The following is a 21,014-nucleotide window of genomic DNA, read 5'->3' on the forward strand; positions in this document are numbered from 1 at the left end:
ACACAGCAGCCTGACAGACAGAACAGGCTGCTATGTCCAGAAATAGACTGACTGTATGAGACCACGGAGTATTTGGGTTTAGTTACAGTAAAAGCAGCCTTACCCTAAAGTGCAAAATACATTGAGTGTTCAATAACAGAATTAAGAAAACAGTAAGTGGGGGAAGACAAACATGTATCTCCCATAACTAAGAAAGAAAAAAATCTCCACACAGCTTCAAGAATTAAAAACAATGTTATAAATATTTTAGGATGAGAATATGGATAGTTTTTTTTATACTTTTGTTGGAGATAAAATTACTTTCCTTTTTTTTTGTTTTTTGTTTTTAGAGACAGAGTTTCTCTGTAGTTTTGGTGCCTGTCCTGGAACTTTGTAGACAAGGCTGGCCTCAAACTCACAGAGATCCACCTGCCTCTGCCTCCCGAGCGCTGGGATTAAAGCCATGTGCCACCACTGCCCGGCTGGAGATAGAATTTCTAATGAAGTATAAAATCCAGAAAATATAAAGAAAATATTGACAACTTTGGCATTAAAATTGTCTATTCATCAAAAGTCACAAAATTAATAGGTAATTGACAAAATGGAATCATTTATAATTTATTTTACAACATGTTTGACAAATCATATCATCACTTCAGATTTATGAGTAATGGTTACAAATTAGCAAGATACTCACCGAACAGACATAGGAAATATGTATGTGTGTATATATATATATACATATATATACATATTTATATATTTATATATATATGTATATATATAAGGAGTTTTTCAGAGAAAAGTAAGCATATTACATAGTTATAACAAGAGGAATTTAAATATGAAAGTAAAAATTATGTATATATATATACTCATTTATCATATTATCAAACACTAAATCATTAATATAAAATCTGAATAGTGGGATCTGGAGCTTTGGAAAATCGACTCAGCAGGCTATTTGTGTATGTTTGTGCATCTAGAGTTATATGTAACAATAATAATCAAAGAAAAGACATTCATAAATCTGAGAGGGAGCTGGGACATGGGAGAGATGGGAGGGAGGGGACACAGTGAGGGCGAGGAGAGAGGAAGTGATAGTTACATTTTAATTGAAAGTATATTTAAAAAAACTTGAAGGTGAATAATCTTACAGGAAAAATTTCAAAGTAGAAGCTTACATTAAGGGCACTATTTGGGGCTGCAATAATTCTTATGTTTATTAAAAATTAATCACATTATATAATGCTTTTAAAACATAGGCGAAAGGCAGAGAAATAGTGACATAACACGTAAGGCATGGGTGCTAAGGTGTCAGTAAGCCATGGCAAATTTTCCTGAGAAAGCAAACAGATTATGCAATGGTCCCTTCGCCTTGGTGACAGGGCTGGCATTGAGCGTTTAGATGGAGATGCAGTCAACGCACCTACACATTACAGATAAGTTTATGGGGTGGAAGATTGTCTTTTGAATCTTTCTTTCACATTGTCATGTCCTGAGCAGCTCAGGCACACACCAGCAGCCCAGGTTTGCTGTGTCGGTTCAGAAGTGGCATGCTTCAGCGCCCTGTGTCAGGCAAAGTTCACGCAAAGAAGCGATATAAATAGCTGTGGGGCAGATTTCTTCCAGCTGTTTAGGAAGATAATCTCAAGTTAAAACCGGGTGGGTCCTAGCAGTGAATGGAAACACGTTTCAAGTTCACTTAAGTTTCGTAACCATTTGCCAACATGACAACAGCTTCAGACAGATATTAAATCCTGATTGGAAGGGCTCAGTGTATAAACTTTCCTACTTTGGAGCTAAAATCAGATTTTTAAAACCTCATTTCATATTTTATTTCCATTTTCAATTTTCCTTTTCCTTTTGCATGTCCAAAACCCACTAAGCTGTTTAATACCATGGAATGCCCGCGACTCCCGCCATCCCGCAGAGGTAGATTATTTTCAATGGAACCTTTGCATCCTCTGTAAAGTCAATCAAGGATGACGCTTTAAGAGCGTGGATACCGTTCTTTTCCATCCACAGTGACTCGATGCTGAAAAGAAATCAAATACTGACCACAGCACCTCTTGTTCCTCTGGCGCCCTTAGGGCCACTCTCTCCAGCTTTTCCAGGGGCGCCTCGGCTTCCAACTTCTCCCACGGGTCCTGTTTGTCCTTTATCACCCTGTGGATGACATTAGCATGACTGAAAAGAAATGTATTAATTAATTTAATTACATCATATGCTTGAATGCCTCCAGAGGGTAGGTAGAAAGCGGCATTCTATTGGTTACTGCTATCGCTATTGTTTGTCTTGATTCGTGAGTCAGGGTCTCACTGCGACCTTGAGCTTACTACGTGGACCAGGTTGATCCTGACCTTGTTTCTGCTGCCTGACTGCTGGAATTAATTACAGATGTATGCAATCACAGCTGGCCTAAAGAAACTACTATCACATGTTATTTGAAAAACAATAACAACTTTGAAAAGCAACTAAGATGTCTTCTTTTTTTTTTTTAAATTAACCAAGCAGGATGGGTCTTCTTTTGTTACATACATCTGTCTCCCTTTGGCAAGTGCTTATTGTAATCTCATCATGAGATTTCCATTTTTATAGAGAGCTTCAGCATCGCAGAGGCCTACTGCAGGCAGGAAAGAAGAAAGCGCAGGGTTCTGGCCATACAGGGTCGTCCCTCACCTGCTCACAGTGTGCCTGCAAGAGTCCCTGTCATTTCTTACAGCGCTTCATGCTCTTCAGAAACTTGTATGCCTTCTATCTGGTGCCACACCCACAAGCCCTTCACACAACACCCTTCTCTAGGGTCACAGCTTGAGAGGTGCTCACAAGCCGCAGGTTTAGCGTTTTCTCCCCCTTTCCCGAAACAAGAACCAGCTTGCTCTATTATGGACACTCAACCTGTGATCAGTCAGGATGCTTGGGGCGTTCATGACAGCTCACAGGACTCAGTTCACTCTTCTAGGGCAGTGCTGATTGCTGTATGCTTTGATATGACATTTATAAGTCTGCATCGCCTTATGTCAAATGCAAATACAACTATTACATTTCTCTGTAGACCTCCAGACATGAGAAGAGAGAAAGCTCATGCAAAAGGATCATTTTAAAAATTACCTTTTTCCCTGGCCGACCTCTTTGTCCTGGGGCTCCCACAATTCCATCTGGCCCCTAATCATTTGATATAAAAAAGAAATAAATGTTTAAAGAAAACAAGTTTAGGGTTTGAATACTTTTGATCAGATAATCATTGAAATAAACACTGAATATAAAGGAGGCTATTTTTTCAACACTATTATTTCTGTATTTATTTTTTCAAATGTTGCAGCAATTAAAAGGCCAAGTTGTTACAAGCTATTAACTTTATGCACACACATGGGTCAACATAAACGTTAAACTGTTCTTTAGGAAGGAAGTTTCCCAGAATAGACTCACTTAAGTTAATAAGAGTGTAATGAGAGTCTACCCAAATGCATTCCAATTAACATTTCAGTGAGCTGCATTTAGCTCAGCATTTTGATGAAAGAAGAAGGTTATAAAATATATCTACTACATGGTCAAGGAAAGTCTCAAAATATCACTGAAGTGGAGAATATTAAGGAGATAAAGAAGGAGAGGAAAAGAATAAAGGAAGAAGGAAAGGCAGCAAGGAAAAGAGACAGACACAGTCATCGAAAATGACATTTTAATATCATCTGATGCTTGTTTAGTTTGTAAAAGGGAGTTTTTAAAAGCAAGAGCGAGGCGCTAGGTGGAGTTTTGTATCAACAATGAATAAGTGTAATCTATAGTGAGGCAGGCTGCCAGTCCTAAAATGGGTAATAATTACAGCTTTTCAGTAGCTGGAAATGGAAATGGAAATTTCACATTTGTGTCCCCCTAAGCTTGGCAGACTTATGCGGACAAGAAACAAGCGGTGGTTTACCACTGTGCTGTGCAGGCCCTTGATAAATATTTGCTGAATGAACAAACAGATACCCTAGGAAGTGACTCACGCCCTACACTTCCCAGCAAACGTTATGCTGGCCTCACTCACTGAGCCACGTTCTACTGCTGTATTACAGCTGCATCCAGAGGTAGAAATGATAGCTGCACCGTGTAGAGGACTTTTTATTGCAGATAAATACATAACGTTTCCAAGAGAAGCTGGTTCACCTGCTTTAACTATATAAAACTAATAGAGTTTTAACTATTGGACTTTTCTGGTTCAGGCTCTTAACTGCCACATAGCTGCACACGAATTGTTTAATTTCTTAAGGGTGTCTGGGGGTTAGAGAGATGGTTCAGCCATTAAGAAGGATTGGTGCTCTTGCAGAGGACCCAAGGTGACCTACACAATTCCCTGACTCCAGTTCCAGATGATCCTAGTCCTTTGGGTACCCATATGTGCATTCCTACACAAACACGCATATTTGCAAATAACTTAAATTTTTTCTTTATTTATTCTTTGTGTCTTTCACATCATGCCTCCCGATCCCACCCATGTCCCTTCTCCACCAAAATAAATAAATAAATAAATAAAATTTAAGAAGGAAAAAAAAAAGGAAGGAAAAAACAATCTCATCATGGAAGCTGCAGTGTGACACTGTGATTCACATAGTAAGCTTCTTTCTCCACACATTTTTACACACAGACGTGTCATGCAGTCAGTCCTATGGACCCGGGACTGCGGATCTCCACAACACAGGGCAGCAGCAGGATGCCCAGGAAGAGTCCAGGTGAAGGCCCAGCGACGACGGTGCAGCAGAGGCCTCGAACCAGACCAGTGATTCTTTGAGATAAATGCCGACATTTAAAAAGTTTTTTTTTTAAAAAAAAAGCAGGACTCTATTTACTCCTTAAATAAAAAGGATAAAAAACCAAAACAAACAAAAATAAAAAACAAAAAAAAACTCTTGAAAGGGTTCTTAAGACCCAGTGAGATTACAGTGCACATAATGCTTGGAAAATACTGGTTTATAATGAAGGGCTCAATAAAGGTACTTTTCACGAACTTCTGCCCTTTGAGCATTATGCAGTAACACCTGCACAATTATAGATATATATTTATATATGTCTTTATATATATAATCACACACATATGTCTCTCTCTATATATATACATACATATATATATATACATACATACATACATACATACATATACACTTTTTACAGAGGGTGGGCAGTACGATCATTGTCTGGGACTCTCTGCTATTCCCAGGCATTTCTTCACATATGATGGCATTCCTCCTGATCCTCATGCCGTATGTCATTATTCTGCATCTTTAAACTTTGAGCGGTGTTGTCCTTGATGTCTTCTGACTCTTCCGGCATTCTGATTCTTTTTGCTTTTGCCATTATCCATTGTATCTTTCATCTGTTCACATTTTTTACCCTACAGGATTCCATATTATGGTCAAACCACAGTTTAACCACATTTCCTATATAAATTTCCTTCTCCTTGATAATGTTGCAATACGTATATCTGTGCATGATCTTGCCAAGAGTTTTTTTTTGAAATTTTTTCTTCTCACGTGGAATTGTTGGCTTGTATTTAGCTAGTGTGTGTGTGTATGTGTGTGTGTGTGTGTGTAAGAGATTTTTTTTCCTATATGGACAATTGGTTATAATACTACAGTTTACTGTATGTGTTTTTCCTTATTAATACATAATATGTAATAAAATGATCAAGTTCCAAAGCCTCCAATCCTTTTCTACGATATTTTCTATTGATACAGTAAACTCTATAAAATTAACCATATCATGGTCACCTTAATAATGCTCTGATGTCATGTAGATATACTGTCTCATTTGGCTCACTTTCCATGCATCCCAAACTGTCTTTCTAAAGCTTTCTTAATATTGGTTCTTTAATCTTCAGTACAAACTTTGAGTTGGTTTTTATAAATCAAGTCATACAAAATATCCCACAGTGATTTTCCACTGACATTATAATAAATGTAAACTGACTTAGAAAAGAAATGATTTCACAATAAGAGGTCTTCCTGCTCATGAATGTTAAATCTTTGTTCATATATTTAAGTCTTCTAGGTTCTATTTAGGTTGTGTTGTTCTCAGATTATAAAAATATACAAAATTTTACTGATATTATGTTAAGACCTAGTCCAAGGAGCTTAGTTTGGTTGCTGATTATAATCAAAATTCTATTTGGAAATAGTTTTGTAAGTAATTGGTGTTGGCAATATTAATGCTTCATTTGACATCATGATAAATCTTTACTAATTATAATTTATAAATTATCTATATTGTTTTGTTATACAAGTACTTCTATTTATTTTATATAAATATTATTATCAATATTAATCTGAGTCATATGGTAAGAAAGGAGAAGTTTCAATCTTAGCTCATTTTTTGGTATTTCTCCATTAAGCATTAACAGTGAAAGTGTTAATATTAAGTTTTACTAAATGTTCTTTGTGTCATCTACTGGGGTGGCTATTTTTCTGTGCTAAATTTTATGTGACTCACGTTTACAATGCTTTAAGATGGTAACTTTTTGGTATAGTACTGGTGTGAGGGAATTCGTACACCATCTAGGTGTGTCAGTATTTTAGATGGAGTAGGTTCACATACCTACAGACCTGCCGACAAGTGGTGATGTTACCTGCCAACAACATTTCAGTTCAGCCATCACTTGCTTACAGAAACACTCATAATTTGTGGGTCTGCAGTGCATGAGTAAAATGAAGGTGTTGACTTGGATAGCAAACTCTAAAACTGAGTCTTTTCTCTGGAGATAAATTGCACACTTATCTCTATTTTTAAACCTCCAATCTCACCTCATTTTCAAGTTAACAATCTTGTCTCACAGTTCATTAAGATACACTGGTGATCAAATTAGGAGGTGAAGTTATCTTCCCAAACCTCACCTACATCTCCTGTTTATTCACACACAGCTTCTGCCTCCTTTCTCTGGCAGAGAAAGAAGGGTCCTTTCCCTGGGTGAGGCAGGTGAGGCCAGCTCCTCCTTCTGCTCTGGATCCCAGGCCTACTCAATTTACCCAACACCCATCCTTCTGAGAGAGCCCACTCACTGTGCTATCAGGGTTTCTCCTCAATGGGGCATCCCCAACTCCATTCATATAGGTTTAAAGCTCCTCAAGCTTCTGTGCCTCCTTATTCATCCATTCATCCACTCATTCATCACACATTCGTTTATTTACTTCTGAACAGAACCATTTTTCCTGGTTCCCTGCTCTTATAGCAAAGCTTTTTGAAAGTTGTGCTCATTCTTCCAATCACGGATCCAATCTCTCATCTCTCTCCAGTTGGGTTTTTGTTCCCACCACTGAAATTGACCTCTGTAGGGTCAAAGCCATTGATTATTTTATTTGAAATACTTTTTTTTTAAATACTGAGAACCTTTTAAAGCCTCTGTTTTCATTGCAACATGTTTCCCTGATTTTCCACTTACATCTCAGATAAAGCGGTCCCGTCCTCTGTGTAACGTTTTAATACTGCAGAGGTCTCTTCTCTTTTACCCTCTTAGGTGGTCTCACCAATCCTCATGCTGTTAAATGCTGCTAAATGCCACCTGTATGCTCATGATTCCTGTCCTGATCAATCTACCCAATGACATCTCTTTTTGAATTTCTAATAAACATCTCAAACTATATGGACTCAAACTCAACTCTCAAATCCCCTCTTCCCACCCTAAGCTTGGTGTATCCTGGCCCTCCCCTCTCTACTGTAAAGTATAAGACAGAGACTCGCTTTCCCAGTGATGCAGCGCTTCAGTGGTTTGAAAACAGTGGGCAGGGTAGGATTTCTATATCTAAGATACTTAGGATAAAACAATTCAAAACAAAACCTTAACCCCACAGAAAACACTCAGGTGGTAAGAATAAGATATCCTTTATCCCTGAATGTCCCTTAATACCACCAACCACAAATTCCTAATGAATCAGTATTCCAAGGAAATGCTCATTCTAAGTTAAACAGATCAAAAAAGCATATTTAAGTCTAACTGAATTTTGCACTAACGGAAAAAAAAACAACATAACCTCATTTGAATATGCTCCACTTTGGAATTCATAGCTGCACATGTGTTTAGAGCTGAGATACCACTGTGGTAGACTCTTCAGCTGTGGATGACCAAACATAAGTTAGACAGATGTTTCCTTTCTAGCAGAGATATGCATTCAGGCGACCGAGCATTTTAGGATAGAATTCATGCATAAAATATGCATGTTTTGTCTTCTGCCCAGAGAAGCAACAGCTTGGATTTTGAATTCGTCAATTGATGTTTTCCTCATTTGTTTCCTCAACACAGATCTCATTTTCAGTCTTCCACGATGAAAAGGTTCTCTTTTTGAAAAAATAAAAAAGCGATTTTTCTTTCATTCGTTTCCTTGTTTATTTTGTAGAAATCAAGGTAGCATCTTTGTGACATTGCCTAAGGAACAATTTTAAAAGTGCAAAATAAAACCAACATCAGGCTGCCTGATTAAGCAATAGTTCCTTGGATCATAAAATTCTTTTGAAAAAAATCTGCCACGGTATTTTTTATTGAGTTTATAATCTGAAAGGCATTTAAAATTCCAAAGAGAACAACAAAAAGAATAAAAAAGAAACACACATGTGTTGTTGCTAAAAGAAAAAAGTAACAAAGATGTGTTCTGGGCAGGATTGGTCCTGGGAGACATTAGGACGCAGATGGGATCTGTGTTTATCATTTTCCATGCTCTGTGTGGAGCCTCTGTTCCATCTCTGCTCTCCCCACCCCCAGCTGTCACATGGCATCAACCTCAGAGTCCTGCGGATGCTGTGCTGTGGGGCACTTGGAGTCTTCTCTTCTCGTTCTATCTTCAAGCTAGTTGTTTTAGGAATCCATGCTGAAGTGTCAGTTACTGGAGATATATACATATAATCTTTATATATGTGTATATACATATATAAACACACATATATACATGTATACATATGGACAAACACACTATATGAGTGTGTGTGTGTACACATGCTGGAGAGAAAAGCCACCTGTGCACGCTTAACAAAGAGATACCTTCTCTCTATGCCACATGCCCAGCACTGAAGAACGTCCGTTTGTCAAGAATGAGCAGGAATCACAATTCCTTGCCACCGGCTAGTTTGCTTCTTTATGGGTCTAGCCCTGATGCTAATGGGGAAAAAAAGTCAATTCTCTAAAAATGATGGAAACCAATGAGAACCCTAGGAAGGTAAAAACCCAGGACACAAAGTGAGCCTTTCAGGGAGTTTAGGGGATGCCGAAAGCAGAGAATAAAGGAATTGCTGTCAACTCTGCATCTCTTCCAGTGCTGTGAGACTGGATTTCTGTCTGGTGCAATGAGGACTGGTCACATATATAGATTGTTAGGAGGATTCTACGAGAGAAGTGGGTGAGTTCACATTGGGTAAACTCAGGGAGGAGCCTTAAGGCATTGTGTGTGCTTTGTTTAGATGTCAGGGCAGAGGAGAAATAGGCAATTTACCATGATGTTTACAATGGAAGGAGCAATTTCCATGTACTAATATTTAAACACAGTGATGTTTCTGCTTTATCCACATTCTTTTTTCTTTAATTAATTAGTTAATCAATTTATGTACACAAGTGTTTTGCCTGCATATATGTATGCACATCAGGTTCATGCTTGGGGCCTGCAAAGGTTAGAAGAGAACATCGAATCCCCTGGAACTGGAGTTACAGAGAATGGCTATGAATTTCCATGTGGGTGCGAGGAACCAAGCCCGGGTCCTCTTCAAGAGCAGCAAGAGCTATTAACTGCTGAGCCATCTCTCCGGCCTCTTTACCCTCATTCTTTAGATTTCAGTTTGAAATATGCTTGGGCTATCACATATTATTTGGAAAGAAAATATATATATATATTCATTGGGATTCTTCTACCAAGGAAAGAAGAGTCTCTAAAGTCAAGAAACTTTAGAGCTGTAAATATGAAATACCACCCCCCCCCCCTTGCTTAAACATGTCAGATAAAAGGCAACCGTAAAGCTTTAACTGAACAGCTACCCCGAAGACTGGAACACTCACATGGAAGAGTGTCACAAGCATCCTTTGCAACTGCCCTCATTATTCACATTTGACATTTGTCTCAAGGCGAGAAATTTTTTTAACTATAAAATTTAGAATTTCCCTTAAAACAATGTAATTTAGGAGCTGGTATTGGTAGTGTATCTTGCTTACAAAGAATCTTAACATGGGGGCCAAGTTGTTATTCTATAACAAGAACTTGGGCTCTATGAACAAAGATGCAGAATATTCACACACACAAAGTTCGAGACAACAGAAGATTCTCCCCATCAAAAGCTTTATGACAGAAATTCAGCTGTTTATGTAAAAGTGTCTTTCCCCTTTTGTATCTGAGAACAAGTAATACCTTGTTTAGTCATTCATTTAAGACACGGTTTGACATCTCCAGCCACCCTGTAGATATAAAGGTGAAAGTGTGTGTGTGTGTGCATATGCCCGTGCATGTCTTTGTATGTGTGGTGTGTTTGACATGAGACCATGTGTTTATCTGTACACGTGGCACTGAGTTAAGTGGACCCAGCAGTACTTACTGGAAGACCCATTTGACCTGCTCTACCCCAGGGCCCCGTTGTTCCTGGTGAGCCCATCTCTCCTTTGTCTCCATCCTCTCCAGGAAGTCCGCTTCCTCCTGGAGCCCCCTGGAATCCAATGAAAAGGATTTATTTTTAAGAACGCGGTGAAATAATTATGTCATGTAATAAGTATATGTTTATTTGACATGCAGTAGTAATCAAGCATGATATTTAAAGTGATAGCTTAGGGCTGGGATGTAGCTCAGCTGCTGCAGTGTTTGTCCAGCACATGCAATGCCTGCCTGGTGGGGGGTTGATCTCCAGCATCGACTGAAACCTACCATAATACCAGGACTTGGGAGGTATATATTACCTTTGATCCATCTTTTCCTTGGAGACCTTCTTCTCCAGGAGCTCCTGGTTCTCCCTGTTTTGTTTTGTAGCAGAAAAAGCAAGATTTATTTTTGGCTCTCGCACTGACCTTATTTTACATTTTGTTCCTAGAAGGTGTAGGAAGTAACTAATTTGTAGTTGTTTGTTTCTACTTCAATCATTATCTCTAAAGGAGTCCCAACAGTATAATAAAATGATTTGATCTGCCTGGAAGAGCTTTGGAGGTACCTAAGATAGTCATGGTTGTAAATTCACATACAATGTGTTTCTAGAATACTAATACATTTAATCAGGTGTCTGGAAATAAATATAGCTAGAATGTGCTTCTGACATCAAGAATGCAAACACTGCCATCGCATGAAATGCAGTGCCTTGATATAACAAAGTTGCATAGCTAATATAACAAAATTCAGTCATAATCATTTTACCAGACTTTTAGTTTCTGAATTTTCTCCCTTCAGAGATGCAAAGATTATGGCCAAGTGACCTCAATAAACCACCTTTTAGATACGAAACTTGCAAAAACACAGACCATACCTTATGAAGTTGTAAAGGCAGAGTTGCTGTTTAGAACTAAGTGATTAATTTAGTACTAACTAATAGCACAACATCGTTCCTATTAATGACCCCTGAATGAAGCTGACCCCTACTGCCCACCCCAAAAGGAAAATCCAAGTCAACAAATCAAATACAAAAATAAATATCTCTACTTTATCTGTTAGTGAACAAAGACTTTAAAAAATTACCTTGAACATCATTATATGGGAGAAAAACAACTTATCATGTCGTAATGCCTGTCTATATTATCATAACCTTTCTAAGATATCAAATTACAGCTGCTCCTAAAAATTGCCTTGTATCCCATTAGTTTCATATGGCCCTGGGGTGGCTTTAAAAAACACATCACATAATACATGCAAATAAAATACTTTTATGGGTTATTTGGAAAAAAAATCACATCACATTTTAGTCTTTCATCTGCCTGTTAGGCTAGAAAATGTCCTGAAGTGTTGATCAAAGATTTGTGAATTTCCTCTTCATGCAATGGTAAGCAATAACCATGTGACCACACATTTTTGGCAAGGATCTTCAGAACACATCAGGTTTTTAGAAAAGTCACTTAGGATTCTAAATGCCAAACTTAGAATGCAAATAGGGTTTTGTGTATAGTTCTGAGATTCATGATACATTTTGTAGTAATTTGAATAATCATCTTTTTGATGTATCTAGGGTAGTTAAATTTTGAGTCTCCCCAAACAAGCGGGTCAGTACATTAAATTTGTTTGTTGTAGGTACTCACACGTGACCCTGGCTCCCCAGTTGCTCCGGTGCTGCCGGAAGGTCCAATATCTCCCTGAAGAGACAAAGGGCAGCCTCGGCATCACAGGAATACATATTATAAGGGGCATCATCCAAAGTAGTTCAGCTGTGATGGCCTTTATCTGCCTTCACCACGGTGTTTGTCACCAGGCCTGGCGGTGCACACCTTTAATCCCAGCACTCTGGAGGCAGACGGTGGATCTCTGTGAGTTCAAGGCCAGCCTGCTCTACGTAGTAAGTTCCAGGACAGCGAGGACAACACAGTGAGACCCTGTCTCTACCTTGTACCCTCCAAAAGAATGGTGTTCATTCAACCAGGGGCAAGTGTGGGTGTTAGGTTAGAGATGTCCCTCTCTCGTACACTTCAGGGCAGTTACCTTAGCGCCTGGTTCACCTTGCAGGCCAGATTCTCCCTCAGTGCCTGGAAGTCCCTAAAAGAGAATGATTTGACATGTTATAAAGGCTGGACCAATCCCATAAGAAAGTGGTTTGGGTTTCAGCTTAAAGGTTAGAGTCTGTGTGCAAAAAAGGGCTTTCCCTGCCTCCACACACTTCAATGCTTAAGACAGGTATTTTCTGGGATTCTTTAACAGTTCAAATGTCAAGAAGAGCTTTGCTTGAAACCAGGACAATAAAGAACATTTCTCCCCCAAGTTTTCATCTTTGAGACATTAGAAGATGTGAAATAATCTACTTCCTACAATTTCGAGTTATCCATCCCTGGCTTCAAAGTTGTGCTTTTGATTATCACATTCCTTCCTACTGCGCCCACTGAAACCCGCTTTTTTAAGATCAATTAATCTTTTCATTATTAAAAATAAAATCCACTATTTGAATTGATGATGAGGTTGTCACACTGAAAAGGAGATACAGATGTACTGAATTATTTTTCCAGTCTTTATTGGTGAGCCTAGCTTCGTTGGGCGACCTTTTTGATTATTTAGACCTTGAAAACATATCATTTCTCGCAATCTTTGTCTCTGAAACTTGAGCAGCGGCTGCTGTGTTGTGTGTGTCGCCCGGCAGTAGAAGTGTGTTCTCCGCATCCTCCAAATGCTTCCCAGGCCTCTTTCTCCAGTTTCCCTGTCCATCCATCTTACTGGTTCACTGAGAGTTTAGTGTACGTGTTGATCATATTCACCCGTCTTTCCCAATGTTTTCCCAATTCACCCCCCACCCTGACCTACACATTTTTAAAGAGAAATCCTTAGAGATAACTAGTTCTGCCACACATTTTGGATGTGTGGTCTTCTGCTGGAGAGAGGTCGACTGGCCAAGGGCAAAATTCTTAGAGAAACTGTCTCCCCTTCCCCCTGAAACTAACAAAGGCCAATAGGTCTTTAGCTTAGGGTGAAACTGTGGGCCTCCCCCCCCTTTTTTTCTGCTCTTCTCTGTTTCTTTCCAGAAATTCTTCAATATTTCTGTTGTGCGCATCAGACTTTTTATGATTATTAGAAATTAAAATATTGTTCACATTATTTAATAGTATTTTAGATGGGAGGAGGTTCAATTTTTCTTTTTCATAAAACCTCTGCAACCCACATTTACCATTTCTCAAAGTGAAATAAAATAAAAAGTAGGTACACAATAGAAGAGGTGAGCAGATAATGAAAGTCCAGTTCCTGGCCAGGCGGTGGTGGTGCATGCCTTTAATCCCAGCACTCAGGAGGAGGAGGCAGGCAGATCTCTGAGTTAGAGACCAGTCTGGTCTACAAAGTGAGTTCCAGGATAGCCAAGGCTACACAGAGAATACCTGTTACAAAAAAAAAAAAAAAAAAAAAAAAAAAAGGAAATGAAAGGAAAGTAAAAGAAAAAAGTCCAGTCCCACTGCTTAGAAGAAATTAGGCCTTTTGTTTTCTGGTTCCTTGGTATTTACTTCCACAGCCCAGAATGTGAAGGCAGAGCACCCATGCTTTGATCTGAGATTGAGATTACTCCTAGCTAGCGCCTTAGTCTCTTCAGTTGTGAATTTTAGAGAATGACTGGACCCGCCTTATGAAACTGTGCAGGTCTGTGGAGGCAGCAGAGTTTGAAAATGCTGCTAGTGGCTCAGGGCACTTCAATGGTCAGGCTTCATCAGAGGCAGGGTCCTCCTGGGTCCTCTGCAGAGCGCCTGCGCGCAGCTCAGCTCCTTTTCCTCTTGCTAGCGGGCGCTCTCCCACTGCCTCCCACCACTCCTCAAAGGCATCGCTTTTTTCTCAGACTCTCAGTGCCACTTCGCATCCTTATCACAACAGACTCAATCTCTTGAAAGCTCTGAAGTTCAGTACCCCGTGCATGCTTTAGGCTGGGGATGAGGCACAGTATGACCATCAGCGTTATATTTAGTCAAATCTAAGCCAGCTCTGCTCTTCAGAAGTTTTAGCCTTGGTTGGACAAGCGGACTGTGGCCTTTGCTCCCTCACAGCCTTCTTCCGGACTCAGGAAGAAGTATGGCCACATCTGTCACATCACCTAGAAATATCAGGATGGTTTGATTCCTCTTTCTGATTGCTTCCATATATAAAGAAGCTGTGAAATTTCTGTAACAAGTATCTGTATGTGTCTATCACTTCGGTTTACTGGCCTCCTCCTCCCCTTTCCCCTCCTCCCCTCCCCTCCCTCCTTACCTTCTCCTCTCCTCCTTCTATCCCCTCCCTCCTTCCATCCCTCCCCCTCTCTTCCTTCCTTTCTTTCAGACAGGGACTCACAGCACAACTCAAGCTGCCTTGGACCTCACTGTTTCTCAAGCTGTGCCACCGTGACTGCCTTCAACGACCTCTTCATAGGTAGATCTGTCCTTACTTGTATTTGCTGAAAAACATTTCTCGTTCAGCTGTTAGGATTAATTTTTTCCAAAATATGGTTCTGATTTCACCACTGTCTTGTTTATATAATCTTATAATAGGCCAAGACAGAAAGTTCAAGCTTTTTAAGAGAGTACATGAGACCTTTCAAGGTTCTCCTCTAATTAGTTACCGTTCTCTTGTGGCACGAAACATCAAATATTTCACACAGCTCCATATTCTTAGGCTCTCCCTAAGACCATCCTTCTTCCTGGGACTCTTGCATCTCTAGTGCCCTTTCTCCTATCACTAAAGCTTCTTTCTTATTAGTTTAATTTCTTCTTTTTCTTTTTTTAAAAATTGAAATGATTTAAAAAATTATTATTACTTTTTTTTACATCCCTCCCTCCCTCCTCTCCTCCCAGTTGTTCCTTTCTGCCTTCCTCTATCCACACCTGCTGTCTCTATTCAGAAGAGGTCAAACTTCTTCTAGATATCAACCAACCATGGCATATGAAGTTGTAGGAACACTGGCCACTCCTCTCATATTAAGGCTGGACCAGGCAACCCAGTATGAGGGATAGGGTCCCAAAAGCCAGCAAAAGAGTCAGAGACAGCACCTGCTCCCACTCTTAGGAGTCCCATAAGAGGACCAAGCTACACAACTGTTACATCTATGCAGAGGGCATAAGTCAGTCCCATGCAGGCTCCCTGGCAGTCAATTGAATCTCTGTGAACCCCTATGAGCCCTGGTTAGTTGTTTCTGTGGGTTTTCCTGTGGTGTCCTTGACCACTCTGGGAGATCCAAGGGTTCTCCCTTGATTCCTCCTTGTTACTCTATGTGTCTGCGGATTGTAGCATACATATCCTATACTTTACAGCTAATATCTACTTACAAGTGAATATATACCATGCCTGTATTTCTGAGTCTGGGTTACCTCACTTAGGATAATTTTTTTTTCTAGTTCTATTCATTTGCCTGCAAATTTCATGGTGTAATTGTTTTCTAACATCTGAGTGGTAGTACCTGGTACACATGGACTGCATTTTCTTTATCACTTCTTAGGTTGAGGAACATCTAGTTTGTTTCCAGGTTCTGCCCAAGAGTGGTATCATTGGGTCTTGAGGTAGATGAGTTCCAAATTTTCTAAGAAACCACCGTATTGATTTCCAAAGTGACTGTACAAGTTTGTACTCCCACCAGCAGTGGAGGAGTGTTCTTCTTACTCTATGTTCTCTCAAGCATACATGTCACTTGTCATAGGTGTTTGGATTTACGTCTGGCTCTTTGTTTTGATCCCATTTATCAATCTGTCTGCTTTATGCGGAACAATGTGGTTTTTATTACTATAGCTCTGTAGTACAGCTTTGGGTCAGGTGTGGTGGTAGCTCCAGAAGTTCTTTTATTATACAGATTGTTTTAGTTATTCTGGGCTTTTTATTTTTCCATATGAAGTCAAATATTGTTCTTTCTGGGTATGTAAAGAATTGTGTTGAGATTTTGATGGGGATTGTGTTGAATCTGTAGATTGCTTTTGGTAAGATGACCATTTTTACTATGTTAAGCCTACTGATCCACGAGAATAGGAGATCTTTCCATCTTCTGACATCCTCTCTAATTTCTCTCGCCAAAGATTTAAAGTTCTTGTCATACAGATCTTTCACTTGCTTGGTTACAGTTATACCAAGATATTTTATGTTATTTGAGGTGATTGTGAAAGTTGTTTCCCTGATTTCTTTCTCTACCTGTTCATCATTTGTATATAGAAGGGCTATTGGTGTTTTGAGTCAATCTTTTATTCAGTCACTTCGCTGAAGATGTTTATCCACTGTAGGAGTTCCCTGATAGATATTTTTTGGAGTCACATATGTACACTATCTTATTATCTGCAAATATCAATACTTTGACTTATTCTTTTCCAATTTGTATTCCTTTATCTCCCTTAGTTGTTTTATCGCTCTAGCTAGAACTTCAAGTACTATATTGAATAGATATTGAATGAGTGGTCAGTCTTGTCTTATTCCTGATTTTAGTGGCATCACTTTGAGTTTTTCCCCATTTAATCTGATGTTGATTATTGGCTTACTGAATATTGCCTTTATTGTGTTTAGGTTATGTCCCTTGTATACTTATCTCTCCAAGTCAATCTCATTTTTTATGTTTCAATAGACATGTCTTATTTTTCTCCTCCCCCGGGTAGGGTAAAGCAGCAATTGCTTTCTCCTTTACCTTCCTGTCAATATCTGCATTACTGACCCTAATCCATTGCAGTATAATGATTACTGATGTTAACTGTACTCTGAAACAGATTATTAGCTTATAAAGGAATCGGTGACCTTAAATGCATTTTTGCATCTCCAGTTAAGTGCACAGTGAGAGGCATGGCATAGTCAAGGAAGGGGAACTAGGTCTCCAAGCCAGGAGCAGAATAAAATCTTATAAAGAGTAATTAATAAAGAATAGATCTGCAAGAAGTAGACCATATAGAACATGTTTGTTTTAAAATTGGTTAATTTTGATGTGTATTTGTTTTGTTTTGTTTTATTGAGACAGGATTCCTCTGTACCAGTTCTAGCTATCCTGGAACTAACTCTGTAGATCAGGATGGCCTTGAACTCATAGAGATCTGCCTGCCTCTGCCTCCCAAGTACTGGGATTAAAGGCGTGCGCCACCATCATCTGGTGCTGAGTGATTTTTATAATAAATTTCAAATAAAGAAGTGGATATTTATTGGAAAGGTTATGGAACTCTTAAGGAATCTGAAGAATGATACAATAAAGATAAACTGGCGATGAGCAGCAGAGGGTCTGAGGGGAGCTGCAAGAGGCAAGGCATAAAGGTGGAGGAATCCCCTTTTGTGGGAGACCTAAAGAGGGAAGGATACACATAAGGCAGCTCTGGCTATTCAAAGAGAAAAGATAATGAGAGGGCAAAGCAGGAGTAGCTTAGGGTGACTCTGTCTCATAAAAGCAGATTAGAAAAGCAGTGAGTTTCATGTCTAGAAAAAAGAAGCATAAGAGCATACAGATTTTTGCCTCTGAGATGTTAGTGGGCTACCGAGGTGGATTCATAAAACATGTCCAGACTTCAATAAGTGATGTAAGAAGAGAAACCTGACTTACAGCAAAACCAGGGAAGTTATATGAGTCTGCAAAAGGCTAATGAGAAGATAGGGATAGATAGATGATAGCTAGAGAGAGAGAGAGAGAGAGAGAGAGAGAGAGAGAGAGAGGATAGAGATAGATAGATAGATAGATAGATAATAGTTAGCTAGATAGCTAGATAGACAGGTAATAGACAGAGATAGACAGACAGATGTAGATAGATAGGTGATAGACATATATATATATATATATATATATATATATAGAGAGAGACAGACAGATAGATAGATGATAGACAGAGATAGTAGATAGATAGATAGATAGATAGATAGATAGATAGATAGATAGATAGATAGACGTTAGAACTTTCACAGATGCCAGGGAAGTGGGGGTAATGTATGCAGTTTGACTACTAGAGTAAGAAACAGAAATGAAGTGATTGGCTTGCATAATTATAATCAATGTGGTTTATTATTCCAAATGCTATCGTACATAGGGTGACTTCAAAACTCCCCATTCTCTAAAGGGCGTCGTCTCCTAGAATGGAGAGCTATTAAATCAGTTCTCATGAGTGAAGGGAAATTTTTTTTCACTTTTTGTTCAATCATTTCAGTGAACTAATTCTTAGAGGAGAGCTTTGTATGTATGAAATTATCTCTACACATTGTTTCTGCCATTTAAGTCAGGGTGTATTTTCTAGATATAAAAGAAAATGCTGTGAAATTATTATTCATGACATATGCTTCATATATCTAATTCACTTTGCTTTGTAAACATATTAAATCAAAGATTGGCATGAATCACAAAACATTACCTCCACACCCATCTCTCCGGGAAGTCCAGCATTACCAGGTGGTCCTCGAGGTCCCTGTGTAGATTGAAGACATGAGAATCAAAGTTTGCTTTTGCATAAATCATGCATCTCAGTTTCATTTTAATAAACACCATTTGACTGGCTGATTACTTTACTCTCTTTATAAATAAAGTTATAACTTTAGTTAATTCATCTGTATTGTCTCATGAAAGATGTCAAACTATGCCTGTAGTCAAAATAAAAATAGAGTAAGTGATATTCCATTTTACACCTGTAAGAATGGCCAAGATCAAAAACAATGATGACAATTTATGTTGGAGAGGCTGTGGGGTAAAGGGAACACTTCTACATTGCTGGTGGGAATGCAACCTGGTACAGCCCCTTTGGATGTCAGTGTGGCAATTTCTCAGAAAATTAGGAAGCAACCTTCCTCAAGACCCAGTAATACCACTTTTGGGTATATATCCAAAGGATGCTCAGTCATGCCACAAGGACATGTGCTCAACTATGTTCATAGCAGCATTGTTTGTCATAACCAGAACCTGGGAACAACCTAAATGCCCCTTGACTGAAGAATGGATAAGGAAAATGTGGTACACTTACACAATGTAGTACTACACAGCAGAAAAATTAATAACATCTTGAATTTTGCAGGAAAATGGATGGAGTTAGAAAACATCATTTTGAGTGAGGTAATCCAGACACAGGAAGACAATTATCACATGTACTTACTCATAAGTGGTTTTTAAACATAAAGCAAAGAAAACCAGCCTACAAATCACAATCCCAGAGAACTTAGACAACAATGAGGACCCTAAGAGAGACTTACATAGATCTAATCTACATGGGAAGTAGAAAAAGACAAGATCTCCTGAGTAAATTGGGAGCATGGGGACCTTGGGGGAGGGTTGAAGGGGAGGGAAGAGGCAGGGAGGGGAGCAGAGAAAAATGTAGAGCTCAATAAAAATCAATAAAAAAAATAGAGTAAGTGGGGCTATTACATTTTACCTCTTAATTCACTCACTCATTTAACAGATATTTATCAAATACCCAATAATTATCAAATATGGTGCTCTCCTGGTTATCTTTAGATGTGAGCTTGTTTATGAGCGGCTGTCTGGGTTATTAGTTGATATGGGTGAGCTCAGTCTACTGTGGGAGGCACCATTCCCTAGGCAGGTGGTCCAAGGCTCTTCAAGGATGCGAGACGAGCATAAATCTGCCATGGAGTCAGCTAACAGCATTTCTCCATGGTTTCTGTGTCCAGGTCCTGCCCTGTTTTCCCTCAATATTAGACCACATCCTGTAAGTTGAAATAAACTCTTTCCTCCTCTAAGGTGCTTCTGGCTAGAGCGTTCTATCACAGCAACAGAGTGAAGCCAGAACCATGTGCTGAGGGCTTTCACAATGCACCTGATTTAACATGCACGGCAGTCATATATCTACTTAACAGCCCCAGCAAACATATGTCAAACAAAAGTACTTTAAGGAAAAAATATGTGATTTCCCCCTCTGTCTCTATAGTCTGGCCTTTTTCAGATGCCATAAGGCTTTTTAGTTTGGCTTCTTTCATTTGGCAGCATGAATTTATGATTACCTAGGAATATTTTAACTTGCTGGCTCATTTCTTTTCTTTCTTCTTTTTTTGTCAAATAAATGAATGCAAAGAAATATATCCATACTTCTGAATTTTAGGTTTCTGCCTAATACATGTTCTTCACTAAGATCAGAGATTTTCCATTCTACTCCAAGTTTTCTAAGAGTTTATATTTCATTTTCTACCATGAATGGGGATTTGTCAAATAATTTTCCTGAATGTATTTATAACACTGTATTTTCTTTTTTGGACTATTTTTAAAAAGCTCTATCTATCTATCTATCTATCTATCTATCTATCTATCTATCTAGTATACAATATGCTGCTGGTATGTATGCCTACATGCCAGAAGAGGGTACCAGATCTCATTGTAGTTGGTTACGAGCCACTATGTGGTTGCTGGGAATTGAACTCAGGACCTCTTAAAGAGCAGCGAGTGCTCTTAACCTCTGAGCCATGTTTCTAGTCCCTTCTTCAGAGTATGAAAGTAATGGATGCTAAAGTCCCTTTGCATATCTG

General features: G+C 38.9%; 1 protein-coding gene across 1 annotated transcript in view; it reads right to left on the reverse strand.

Annotated features, from left to right (window-relative positions):
* The window catches only part of Col24a1 (collagen type XXIV alpha 1 chain), a 228,645-nt gene that overhangs the window by 73,129 nt on the left and 134,502 nt on the right, over positions 1 to 21,014 (reverse strand). The window contains exons 33-39 of the mRNA XM_041678738.1: positions 18,899 to 18,952; positions 12,591 to 12,644; positions 12,194 to 12,247; positions 10,874 to 10,927; positions 10,519 to 10,626; positions 3,094 to 3,147; positions 2,041 to 2,148 (exon numbers count right to left, since the gene is read on the reverse strand). Of these exons, the coding sequence (XP_041534672.1) occupies positions 2,041 to 2,148; positions 3,094 to 3,147; positions 10,519 to 10,626; positions 10,874 to 10,927; positions 12,194 to 12,247; positions 12,591 to 12,644; positions 18,899 to 18,952 (486 nt within the window). The remainder of the gene's footprint in view (positions 1 to 2,040; positions 2,149 to 3,093; positions 3,148 to 10,518; positions 10,627 to 10,873; positions 10,928 to 12,193; positions 12,248 to 12,590; positions 12,645 to 18,898; positions 18,953 to 21,014) is intronic.

The sequence above is a fragment of the Microtus oregoni genome, unplaced genomic scaffold, assembly GCF_018167655.1.
Source record: "Microtus oregoni isolate MIOR12 unplaced genomic scaffold, Mior012 000000F_ref0000247, whole genome shotgun sequence".
NCBI lineage: Eukaryota > Metazoa > Chordata > Mammalia > Rodentia > Cricetidae > Microtus > Microtus oregoni.